General features: G+C 37.6%; 1 protein-coding gene across 5 annotated transcripts in view; it reads left to right on the top strand.

The window, feature by feature from the left end:
* kansl1a (KAT8 regulatory NSL complex subunit 1a) overlaps positions 1 to 12,695 on the top strand; it is a 34,616-nt gene that overhangs the window by 8,059 nt on the left and 13,862 nt on the right. For all 5 annotated transcript variants that reach the window (XM_030163572.1, XM_030163575.1, XM_030163573.1 and 2 more), the window contains one exon: positions 10,339 to 10,480. In XM_030163572.1, the coding sequence (XP_030019432.1) occupies positions 10,339 to 10,480 (142 nt within the window). The remainder of the gene's footprint in view (positions 1 to 10,338; positions 10,481 to 12,695) is intronic.

The raw sequence follows: 12,695 nt of genomic DNA, 5'->3' as shown, positions 1-12,695 counted from the left end.
TTAGCATGGTCCTGTTGAAATTTGTTGTATTTTCCATCAAGGTAATATGCTCTTCCAACCTAGCTGGTGCTAATGAGAGGTATAACTGCCTGGCCTGGTAGTGTTTGGGGCTAACTCCAGGGAGGGGTATAGATACCATTTGCCCATCGAGCATGTGTAGTTGTGTGGGTGGTATCATCCTGTGGAGAACACAGACTCAAATAGACTAAAGTAAAAAGCACTCTCTTGACTCAGTGCTTCCTCCTGAGAGAGCCAAGACTGAAACTGAACGTTCTGTTTATCTGCAGAGAGAACAAGTGAGCGCCTACAGAGCCAGTGAATGTTTTGATTTTAACTGAAACCAAAAAGAAACCTTGAGTTGGGGTGGCGGTGGGTTTACAGAAGGTGTGGGTTTTGTGTTTTTACATGCTGCCTGTTGTGATGTTAGGGTAACCTCAGCAGGAGCTTGCAAATGTATTCCATGGGAAGTCCACATGAGAGTTCTCTGCTTTGTGCCATTTAAGTGTTGGGGGGGTAAAAGGAGCATGTGGGTCAGCAGCGTTAATGGACTTACTGGCCTGTGTAGGATTTGGTAGATTATTAACAAAGTAGCTAAGAACACCATTTTTATTATCCTTTCCTGTGTTGGCTTTAGACCTTGGACTTAAATATCTTTATAACTCATCAGAATGCTCTAGATTGACAAGAGCATTCATCAACTTTTGAGTGAAGCATGTGCAAAAAATTGTCTTAAGTGTGATGTAATCATCCTTAAAAGTGGCGTTATCTTTATAACATCTTAGAAATGAATGAAAATCTTGAGACTGTCAGTTTTTGGACTAAAAACACAAGCCTATAGTTTTTCTACTGCTCATGATTTTTTTTTTTTTATTAAACTGTAAATATAAATTTACCAAAAGCATAATTCAGTTTATGAAGTAGAGGAAGTGATTGAAATATCATTATTATATTAAATGTTTTGGTTAGAAATATCACAAGATTGAAAACAGGTGTAATAATTTGACTTGATGTGGAAAGTACAGACTAGTGACCCATAACAGACCTCTGATGTTGGACAGGAAATGCTGATCTGGCAGCTGGGCAGTTCTACTGTGACAGTAGACAGTTGCTACAGTTTCTGTGGTACTTCTTTTTCAAATCTCTAATGCCGACATATTTAAGTCGCATAATACATATATCAACTAATGCTTTTTAGGTTTAATTGTAATAATTTTAAAATTACATCTCTTTTCAATTGAAATATCCAAACTGTACAAATATGTATTTTTTAAATTAAACTGCACAAATTAGTTGTGTTTTAATCCATTACACTGACAGATTCATTTTCACTTAGTGTAGATTAGTCTTCATAAGAGTTTTCAAGTCATGCTTTCAAATGTTTTGTAGTAGATTACAATTGATTCAAACATGGCTGTGAAATATATATTTAAAAAAATCATTTTGGAAGCCCATATGCTTAAATGAACAGCACAATGCCCACACAGAAGATTACCCCTTTTACTAGATGGAAGCAACTGTCAGTGTCAGATGTTGCACATAGATCCTTCTGCTCAGTGAGGTCTAACATCCAGGTGCAGCAATGGCAAGCAGCTACTTTTTGAGTGGAGCTTAATTAAATACTGATGTTATAATCAATTAATCAAAATGTCAGTAAGATAAGAAACCTTTGTTCTTACTAATAGTCATATATGTTGGGCTTACAGTGGTCTTATTTTTTTCCCTCCTGCTTTAGTTTATGTCCTCCAGTACTGGGTATATTCTAAAGTCTAAATTGGATATCCATTGTTAGTAACTTATTTAGTACATGAATAATGAAATATGAATATCTCGGTATCGTGGTGAAAGCTTTTTCAAAGTGCCTGTAAGTTTTCTCTACACCGATTGTCTGCCTGTAAGGAAAACTATTGAATTTACTGTTTACTATCTGTGAGCAACAGTAAACACTGACATTTATAGGGTTATAAAGACTTAGATTATATTTTGTAATTAAGTAGCTAAGTCTTCAGAAGAAACGTAACATTGTTTCCTATCTACACCTTTTCCTTTCACTCTGACTGGAATATTAGTGTATACATTTAGTTATGTCCCGATCCGATCTACAGATCGGTATCGGCTGCCCATCTGGCATTTTTCAGAAGATCAGATTTAGTCACGAGATCAGGCCAATCCTGACCTGGTTCTGGGGTGGGGGTAAACGCACATCCTACTCTCTCAAATTAAAGTTTCCAAAGGTAGGGGAAACGAAAATTAGTTGCACAACAGCGGGAGGCCTAGAGGAATTAGTAAAATGTCTATAGGTTTCACTTTAACGTGATACGCAAGTCGGGGTTTTTCAACCTGCAGGGGTTTTGTGACATTATTTGACCCACCCCACAAATAAACTGACATTTTTTTGAGCCGACCTGCGAGTAACCCGCTGATGTGTGTATCGCTAATGTACGGCGCAGAACACACCCCCATATAATACCTGGACGGACCTGTCCATAGACCGGCTACAGCAGTGGCAAACACACGGTCCAAAACCGGCCCGCCAAAGGTTCTAATATTGTCCCACAGTATGAATTTGGAAAGTGCAAAAAATATGCTGAAGTTATTTGGAGTCAAAGGTGTCATACTTAATTTAGTTCAAGTACCACATTATTCAGCCCAATTCTGATCTCAACTAAAATAGTAGCATAATCTATAAATAATGACTCCAAATTTAAATCAAAATTTTCTTGGAAAAAGTCGGTATCGGATCAATATCAGATCGGTATTGGCAAAACTAATCCAAAAAAAATTGGATCGGAAGCAAAAAAATCTAGATCGGGACATCACTAATACATTATACCCAACTCATACAATTTGATGAAATCCCATTAATTGAAAAATTCAGCCATTTGTCAAAGGACTCATACAGTAGCAGTTTAATGAGTGGTACATTCTCAGTGAGTTTGTACACATTATTTCATTCTTGCTTTATTAAACATCAGGCTCTGTTGGTTTGCAGAGTACATTTAGACCCATCACATAATATATTTATGTACAATTTATTCACATTTGAGAAACATGTAATTTTATGAAGCAGTTTTCTACCCATGATGGTCAAGCATATTCTCTAGCAATTACATAAGTAATAATAAACTATTTTATTCTTGGTATTTTAAACTGCTGATAAAGTATTTAAAAATGAAACACTATACCTCACAATTAAAGTGTTAAATCTTCCCATTGTAACTAGAATAGAATATCTTTGTCATTGTAATAAGTACAGAAAGATTTAAAAGGTTTGTTTATGAAACAGCCGCAGCTTCCTGCACTACTAGTTGCAGGTAATAGTATCTATCTACGCATGCATCAAGAGGTTTCACAAAAAATGTAAATTTACAAATTTTATCATTTTTTTTGTAGGTGAACTTGCCCTTATTACTGCAAGTTGTAAGTGCAAAGAAACAGCCTAAGTTGGCAGATCTGATGAAGTGATGCACTTGACGGTCTCTTTTCAAATATAGCATCGAATTATTTGTACACTGTACATCTTTGTGAATGCTGTAGTCAGTAGTCATGTATTTTGTACTTGCAGAGTGATGTTTTTTTTTTTTTTTTTTTGCGCAATTGCTGTTGAAGAAATCAGCCAAACCGGTTGTGATACAATATTTTGTTGGGACTATAACAGATTAAAGCCTACACAATATGTGACAATCTGGGAAAACATTGTGTAGTATTGCAATGACTATATTTGCAATAAATAAAATGAATTGGCAGTTATCACCAAACTGGATAAATGGGGCTTGAAGTGATTGGTCAAGTGGTGTCAGTGCAAGGCCCGTGTATGGGGGCTGTGTCCTGAACTTATCTACTTTTATGAAACTTAATGTATTGCATAGATACTGTCAAGCATTGAAAAATGTCCTGTCATTTGATACCTAATTTCAGTACCTGGGGGAGTAAATCTCATCATCAATTCTGTTCAGTGCGCACACCTCTGCCAGGTTTGCAAATTCAATCAAACCCTTTTATTTCCATTTTTGCTTGTGGATCTGTGGCAGCATTTGATGGGTTCTTCTGTGGCCGCTCTACCTTTCCGCCAGTTTTAATAAAACTGGCTCATTAGTTTAGGCATATTCCTGCAGTGTGTGACAGACGGATAAATGTGAGAGATCATGTTTTTTTTCTGCCATCATTGTGGGATATAACCTACTACAATTGATATTTGTTTGCATTTAATGTTTTGACAGAAGCTCTGGGCAGTGACTGAAACACTTTAATTTTAGATTACTTGGAATGAAAGGAATATCAGGTGCTGAAACCTGGTGCTTAAAGGTATTTAATAGAGTGTTATGAACATGCAACTGTGTTTTCTATCATATAAAGGTTTATTTTGACAGTTTGAGTACTGATTTTTGTTTATTTTTTGAGATTTTGTTTAAACTACAGATATATTGAGTGTTCTCTGCCATAAGATGTAGTAGTAGTTTAAATTAAAAATTGTTTTTATTTCCTTTTTTTCGGATCTGACTCAAAAACTGTGATCCAAAGTGGTAACTATAATGTTAACATACAACTTCATGTCATTTTAAGTAGATTGATTTTTTTTTATGGGGTAAAATTGGTTAGAGTAGGAAACATACCAGATTGAGGAAATGAAAAACTAAAGAGTTGAATCAGGCAATGTAAACCTCACTGTTAAACTTTAAGTTAAACTTTTATTGTTGTGAATTTGTACTGTAATTGTAGTGAGGTTTTTTTTTTTTGTTTTTTTTTTCTGTCAAAATGGAAAAGATCTTTCAGAAAAACGGGTACTGATATGAAAACACTACCCTGTCTTTGGCTCTTAAGTGTAAATGAAAGTGTAATTATAACTTTTCCTCTCCATTGTGATTCTGGTAGTTTTTGGCAATGTGGCTGGCACATATATTCATGTTGCCATGATTCGAAGATGATTAATTTCCCGTCATTAAATGGATAGTTATTAACACTAGTAATTGGCATTCATACATTACTTAATTGTAGTACTGTTCTCAAAGTGCAGTCCTGCACATGATAACTTTTACAGTTCACTACAAAACGTCAGAACAGCAAGCTAAAAACAAAAGGGTTCTTCTTTGCAAGTGTTGTATGTTGTAGACAGTCCATTGTCATTTCACAACCTAACCCATGACTGACAGCACTTCTCATATGGTTCAGCCATGGTTAACTAGAGCAGTAGTATTTAGTTGACCAGCATTATCATTTGTCCATTAATTCAGGACGAACAAAACAGTCATTGCTAGATTGATTTGCTTAAATGTTCATGGAAAATCCATGTTTGAATGTTTTTGTATTACTGCTACAAAAACACATCAGTGTTTCGCAAATGTTTGCTGACAGGCAGCTGATGTAAACCTCATAATTCTTCAACACACTCAGTGAAAGCTGCCTTCATAAAGACAAACTGTACATCTGTAATGCCTCCTTAAGTAGCTGTTTGATTCACATTGTATAATCCTTTACTCTGCAGCAAGTTAAATACTGGTTCCCATCCTAAGAGGGGAAACCTTACCTCATTGTAAATGACTTAGTCTTTCGGGAAGTAGGGTGTGTGTGTATGTAACCATAATGTCACATATTCACAACTGACATTTTGTCTCAGTTACCAATTAATGGCTTACAGCACTACACTAGTCAACACTACAGACAATGTAATGTCTTCTTCAGGCAGGAGTACTTGAATTATTTAACGTCAGCTGAGTTAACAGTCGTGGAAAATAACCTATTTGAGCTACTTGTTTGGATGCAGTGTATTGCTTACAACTAATCCTGTCATCCCAGTGTATTCTGTAGACGTGGTTTCCCGTAACTTGGAGGATTGGGGCCCAGCCAACATCTGTTGCTGTGCTTATGCTGCAGGGCTATTCTGTCTGTGTCTGTCTGTGAATGTGACGTCCATAAAGTCCTATACCACGGTGTGGGTGTGGGTAGGTTGAAAAAGGCCTTTGAATGTTCCTGTGTCCATCTCCTTTTATACAAGCCGGAAATTGACTTGCACTGCAGATACATTATGATATGGTTTTCACGGAAAGGTGGTTATTTAAATTTGTTACAATAAGCATGAGTTGTTCTCTGGTTAGAAATGAGTAGGCACTGTTTCTTGTTACTTAGGCAACAATAATGCTCATCAGAAAATCTCAGATCTTACATAATGACTCATAGACAACAATCAGAAATGATTGTTGTATCTGGCCAGCATTATTATGTTGACAGTTTTGCAAAATTTTGCATGTTGGATGATAAAACTGATCAGAGTTCAGATGGGAGTGAATGTTGTGTGTATAATGTTCATGGGCTAAGATTGCTAAAATGACTGTCTGCTGCCTTTGAATCAGGGTAACTAGGCTGGCTTAGACTACAGCATGCCTTTCATGCTTATGGCTCAGCATTACTCTGCAGTCTGAGTAACGTAGCTATATTTTTTCCACCATTCATTCCTGTGTGTGTGTGTGTGTATATATGTATGTGAGTGAGTTGTTGTATAGGTTTCAGTCCACATCTGGATGTGTTTAGCTCAGCCCAAGTTCCTCAACACGAACCCACAGGCGTTACATAACCCCCCTCTTTATGTAATGACTGCTGCAGCTCTCTGCCTGAATTCACCCTCTCTAGTTTTTCCTGCCCCACACCCTGATGGCCTGCCTCATTCGCAGGCCTGGCTCCTAAGCAGTTCCTTTCTGAAAAAGATGAGTTTAACCAGCTGTTCAGTGAAACTCCAGCCAGGCATCCTGGCATAAGAGAATAAATCTGAAACTTTAGGTCAATTTCAGCCTCCTAAAATGTTTCCACATTTGATGGTTTTATACTTTTTGAAGACCCTTTGAAAATCATTGTTGTAAGAGAACAAAGATAATGAAAATGACAAGCGCTACTTGTTTTGATTGTATTTGGTTTATGTTAGTTTATGTTATTGATGTATAAATGACTTGTCAGAGTGATTTTGTTTTAAATGGGAAAACAGTGTTAAAACAGTGTCAAACAAGAGCCATTTTCCCTGGGAATGTTTAGTAGTAGCAGCTCACTTTCCAAAACGTTGCAATAGTTATGATAAAGAGGTAGTAATAGCATAGATAGAAGTATGAAATCTAACTTATGCTGCAGGGGAAATAAAAACACAAAGCTGAAAATCACAGTGTATTATTACATCTAATGCACATAAAATCCTTTTTTTATTTTTCTGAAATACAAGTGCTGTTGACACATCTTATGTTGGCCTAGATTAAAGCTTCATCTCTGTTTGACAGGAGCCTCTACCTAGACAAAATTATGTTAACTACATTAAAACATTGGTTAAGTTGAAAGAAGCAAAGAGGATTAGAGAGCTAGCATACAGTTTGGAAATCCTTAACTGTAGTGCAAACTTGAACAAATTATGGAAGTTTAATTGCAGCAGCATATTAATGATAAAATTACTGACTTGCCTCAGTAATAGAATAAATATGACTTATAGCAGCCTGCGCGGATCTATGCTAATACTTGTACATTTTGACACTTGGAGTATAGTAAAGTAAAACATCTAGACACATCTGCATGGATGTCTATGTTCGATTTTTTTTTACACTTGCCATGGAGAATGTATATTGTCTATGTGTTTTTCTGCAGGATTATGTAAAACTACTATGCCTATTTTCATACCTGAAACAAACATTTAACATAATTGTTGGTTTATGGGAGAAACTTATTTTACTCCTCTTTCTGGGTACTTGCACCCATTTCATATGGTGGACATCCATCTGTGTGCTCTGCTGAACAGTGTTTGACCTATTTTGGGGAGAAGACAGAAATCTGTATGTCTTAACATGTAGTTGCATTGCTTCTTTGGTAAATAACTGCCATGTCAAAGAGGAAACCAAACTGAACCGATAAAGTTATCCTCTCTCCAACAGTTAACTGTGTGTTCACAAAGGAAATACACCCTTTCCACACATAACTACATGATAAGGAGCCAAAGAAGAAGATGAAAGGTGTACCAGGAAGTATGTTAACAGTGTATTATGGCTAAGGATTGACAAAGGGATATTGGATTTGTAATATCCATGTTACATGTGATTCGTTAAGTATTGTTACATAAGTAGTAATTCTAATTTGCTAATAGCAGAATATGAACATCACCCAAAAAAAGATTTAGATGTGGACTGCAGAATTAGTGACTAGTTCACAGCTTAGGGAACTGCTGGTTTTCGTCAGAAAGACTGGACGTGATTAGGGACAGTGATGTTGGTTTTAGAAAGGTCAATATGGTATAGAAGTGCCTGGCACCGTACAACATATATGCAGCATCCAGACAGCACCACAATGTAGAATGTGCTGACATCCAGAAAACGGTGGCTGTAGTGATTGCTGCCTGTGCTTTGTGTGTGGGAGTTGGGGGAGGAAAATATGTCCTGGTTACAAGGGGGCGGAGCACTTAGCATCAGAACGCAAGGGTGGGTGGGTGGGGGTCTCAGCACCGACCCCTCCTCCTCTTCCTTCACTCTGATGATTAAGGTCAATGGACTTGTAACGGCCTATGTGTTTATATTACAGCATCACACTTAAAACTACTTTTAGCCCTTCCTCCATCCGCTTCATTGTACTGTAAGACTGTGGTTGCCAACACTTGTCATATCTCTTGTTGTGATTTTTAGTTTTTGAACATCACAGTTATTCATTAACATTTATGTGGCATTCCGGATCTACAGTGTTTTATATCGGCAGTAGCCTAATTTTAAGTTAAGGGCCATCTTACAATACATTTTCAGCCAGTATTTCCAACCTTCCTAACCATGTTTCTGCTTTGGTATGACCTTTTCTTCCTACCTGGAATTTGAAAGCAGACAATTGCTAAGATGTCTGCTCCTGCATCAGTGATTTGTTTATTTTTATTAAATCTTTTTACTGTGCATTGTACATTGTTCTAAGTCTATGAAAAGGTCCTCTCTAGTTGACCCTCAGCAGCACACCTGGTCTACCACTTTGTTGGTGCAGCAATTATCCATTGTTAAGATGCATAAATTCTGTGTAAATAGCATGGTAGGTTGGGCCACACATTGTGTGCCACCAGTGTTGTTTTTTGGATGAGGACCCACAAGGCTACACAAATGCAAATGATTTGTGCCTGTGCATTGATCTGATGCACCAACCCTGGGTGTGTTCAGGAGTGTTGCAGTATTTGTCAACATTCACCATGCAGTGCATGCAGCATTTAAGAAAAGTGTGGTTATCTGTTTACTGTTAGAATCTGTACAAGAGCATAAAGAAATGTTATCAGGATACACTGCAGTTTTATTTGCAGCAGTGTCCTTGGTAGTGTACTATGCTGTGTTGCAGTGAATAGCTATAGAGTGCTGTGAAGTAAAGAGTCAGAACAGGTTTAATTGCACTGATTGGATGATGTGTGTATCAAAACTCCAAGTTGCCTTCTTGCAGCTTCACAACAGCACAGGATTCTTAGTTGAATTATTAGTTATCCCAGTGTCTGCTGCACTGCTTCCTGACCCAGCCCCACCCCCTCCAGCACTCTGTGGCCTGTAGATTGCTTTAAAGCCCGTCTGTTCCTCTCCAGTCTGCCAGAGCCCTCCAGTCCTGTCCCTCATTTATTCCCTTCTTTTCAATTCGGTCTTCTCTACGCCTTCATTTAGCAGAATTTCTTGACTTCCGCTTTTCTGGTGGAGCTCTGAAAATTGAAAACAGAAACGGGTGTGGGGAGGAGAAAGCACAAGAGTGTAAGGTCTATCTTTGTCTGCCATCTGAGTCATTATTTTCATTGTTCAGCCAGTCTCTGCAGCCTGTATTTTGATGAAACAGTGCCCTCTCTGGTTGCTGCTGCTCAGTGCAGGAGCAGACATTTTCCTCTCATGTCTGCCTTTGAAATGCCCATTCTGTGTGTCATACTGGTAAAATGGAGTACTGTGTTCTCAGTTTGCATTGACTCTGTGCAATAGAATAAATGAGTGTAAAGAAAATCTTCATTTTTCCTTATCTCTTGTTTTGATGAGGCATGCTTGATCATGCTGTTTTTTCAGTAGAATGGTTTCCCATGGTGTCTGCAGCTGCCTTTGCTAAGAGCTTTGTGTGTTGCTGATTCACTGACCTCTGCAGTCTAGCTGGGGAAATGCTCAGAGGCTCACGAGATAATATGGTATAAATGATCAGTCCCTTTCATATTTGCTGTTGAACTGTAGTGTATACTTCTTTGGGTGCACCATAGCTGCCTTTATAGATTGCATTACTGATTGATCTAAACATTAAGTACATTTATTTATTAATGTTGAAGGGGCTTTAATCTATTTCATTCTTTGTTTGCTTTTATCAATCATGTAATGCCCTTTTTTCTTTTTTTCAACTCAGATGGAAACGGGCAGAGAGCCGCTACACGGTGGAGAGAGCCGCCATCATAAGCCACTGGAACTGGCTTCAGGCCCATATCTCGGACCTGGAGTATCGCATCAGACAGCAAACAGACATCTACAGACAGATTCGTGCCAGCAAGGTAAGTGCATTAGCCATGCTTAGAGATACATTGTTTGAAACTTGTAATAATATTATTATTCCATGGAGTATATGGTGAGACAAAAAAAAAAAAAAAGAAAAATTCATCCTTTTTCATGTGTGTCCGACATAAATATCCTCTGGACTAGGGCTGGGCAGTTCCACCATCTTAATCTGACATATGATCTATTTTCCAGAGGGACTGTACTAATATATATAAAATATTATAGGGTTTGGAATCTTAGTTGTATGGCTGATACGGTAAGCATCTCTATACAGCATCTCCGATTCAATCTATGAAAGATATGTGTGTCATTTTGTGATGCGATACGAGTCGCACCCAAATCACGATACAGAGCAATTAAGCACATTCTGATTGAACACATTCATTCTGGTAAAGGAAAATGCAGTGCAATTCAATGAGCTTGATTATTTATTTGTCAAATAAAACCATGAATTTTCACAAACTGGCTTTTGTACAATGCCAGAACACGTGCCTCACATACAGTCACGTGAAAATGTTAGGACTAGAGCCCGACCAATGTGGGATTTTTGGGGCCGGTACCAATAATTGGGGCTTTAAAAAAAAAAGCGGACATCTGATAAATATTATATATATTGGCCGATAAATGATATATCTGCCAATATATGAAATAGGAACATTGACATACACAGGATATAATAGTCTTGTAATGGTGGACATATGAATTAACAGTTGCATCTTTGTTTATCTCACAAAGATAATTTACACAACTTTAAATCGCTGATTAATAGTCTTATATTAGACTAGTATGTGACCTGTGGGGAACCACGGGTTGTAGAGGTGGTTGTTTTTATGCTAGGGAGAGCAGAGTTTTGGGAAAGGATGTGAGTCTATATTTTATTAGTGATTATAAAAATTGTTTGGCAAATCATTCTTTAAAATGTAAGCAACAATTAATATACATTATTAATACCCAGGCACCTGAAGAATGAAATTGTGAGGTACACAGGAAGCGCACGGAAGGGGTAGGAGGTGAATAATTTTTGTGTGTGTTTGCGGGGGGGGGGGGGGGGGGGGGGGGGGGGGGGGGGGGTGGGGGGAGGTTATAACAATAATAAGATATGGAGCACATATGCCAAAAGAGATTAAACTAAAGAAATGCTTTGTAAAATGTGTAGGTAAATTCAATGTATTTGGGAGGAAAAGTTGGGACACATATGTTCATTATTGCCCTAATGCCTAAAATGAAGTTTGAATGCACCTGGTCAGGTGCAAACGAGTTGAAGATTGTTAGAGAGGCTTTTTCAGGATTGTATCTTTTAAATAAAAAAGACAAGGGTGTCCTAACGTTTTCCTCATAAATAAATTAATTACAATTTACCACTTTATCCACATTTCACATCCTAACTTTTTGCTCCCTCGTTGAATCAGTATAGTATTCATCCATGGCGCTTGTGCTGCAGTGCGTCCGTGGAGCTCATAAGGTAGTGTGCAGTGTACACATCCACAAATCCGCAGCGCACGTTATTGTGGGTCTTCAGAAAAGAAACACTTTACCCAAATAAATGGTTACACTTTTAAATGCAAATAAAAAAATACTCTATTAAATGGATGAGTTTTGTCAATACAAACATCCAATAACCGATGCATCTTGATATCATTCCAAAATTTTCATTCACTTGCAGCTTCTCTACCAGTCTCTGTTAACATTCATTTTAAATGGTCGATTTATGCCAGCTGGGTTTGTTGCATTACTGTCAGGCTTCTGAGTTTATTTCACACTGTTATTAGTGATACTTACATGTCTTTCCCCACTATAGTATTGGGTTTCAGTCTGTGTTAACTTGCAGAGTTTGTGTAACAAGTTGTTTTACCGCCATTGGAGAAGAATTCTTGTAAGATCATCAGGTTTTCGTTCAGCTTCTAAACTCCCACGCGGAGTGAGTCTGATTTATACAGATGCCTGAGAGGTATGCTAGTGTGAAAATGTTATTAATTCTTAATAAAACTCCAACTGAGCAAAATAGGCTGCAACAGACTAGGCAATTACTTGAAACACTGCAGCTGTGCACACAAATTTGTTAATGTGTTTATGTACTTTATCTAGATATTGTCAAAATATTGTAATAAATTTGGTCCAAAATTATGAAAAAAGCAGTCTCCTATCAGAAGACAAACAAAAAGCCACTGACCAGAGCCTAAAAGTCTAAATCCAGAGAAACTGGAGGAAAAC

This window comes from Sphaeramia orbicularis, chromosome 19, assembly GCF_902148855.1.
Source record: "Sphaeramia orbicularis chromosome 19, fSphaOr1.1, whole genome shotgun sequence".
In the NCBI taxonomy this organism is placed as follows: Eukaryota; Metazoa; Chordata; class Actinopteri; order Kurtiformes; family Apogonidae; genus Sphaeramia; species Sphaeramia orbicularis.
Note: the sequence above shows the minus strand (reverse complement) of the source record. Positions and strands in the feature narration are given on the sequence as shown.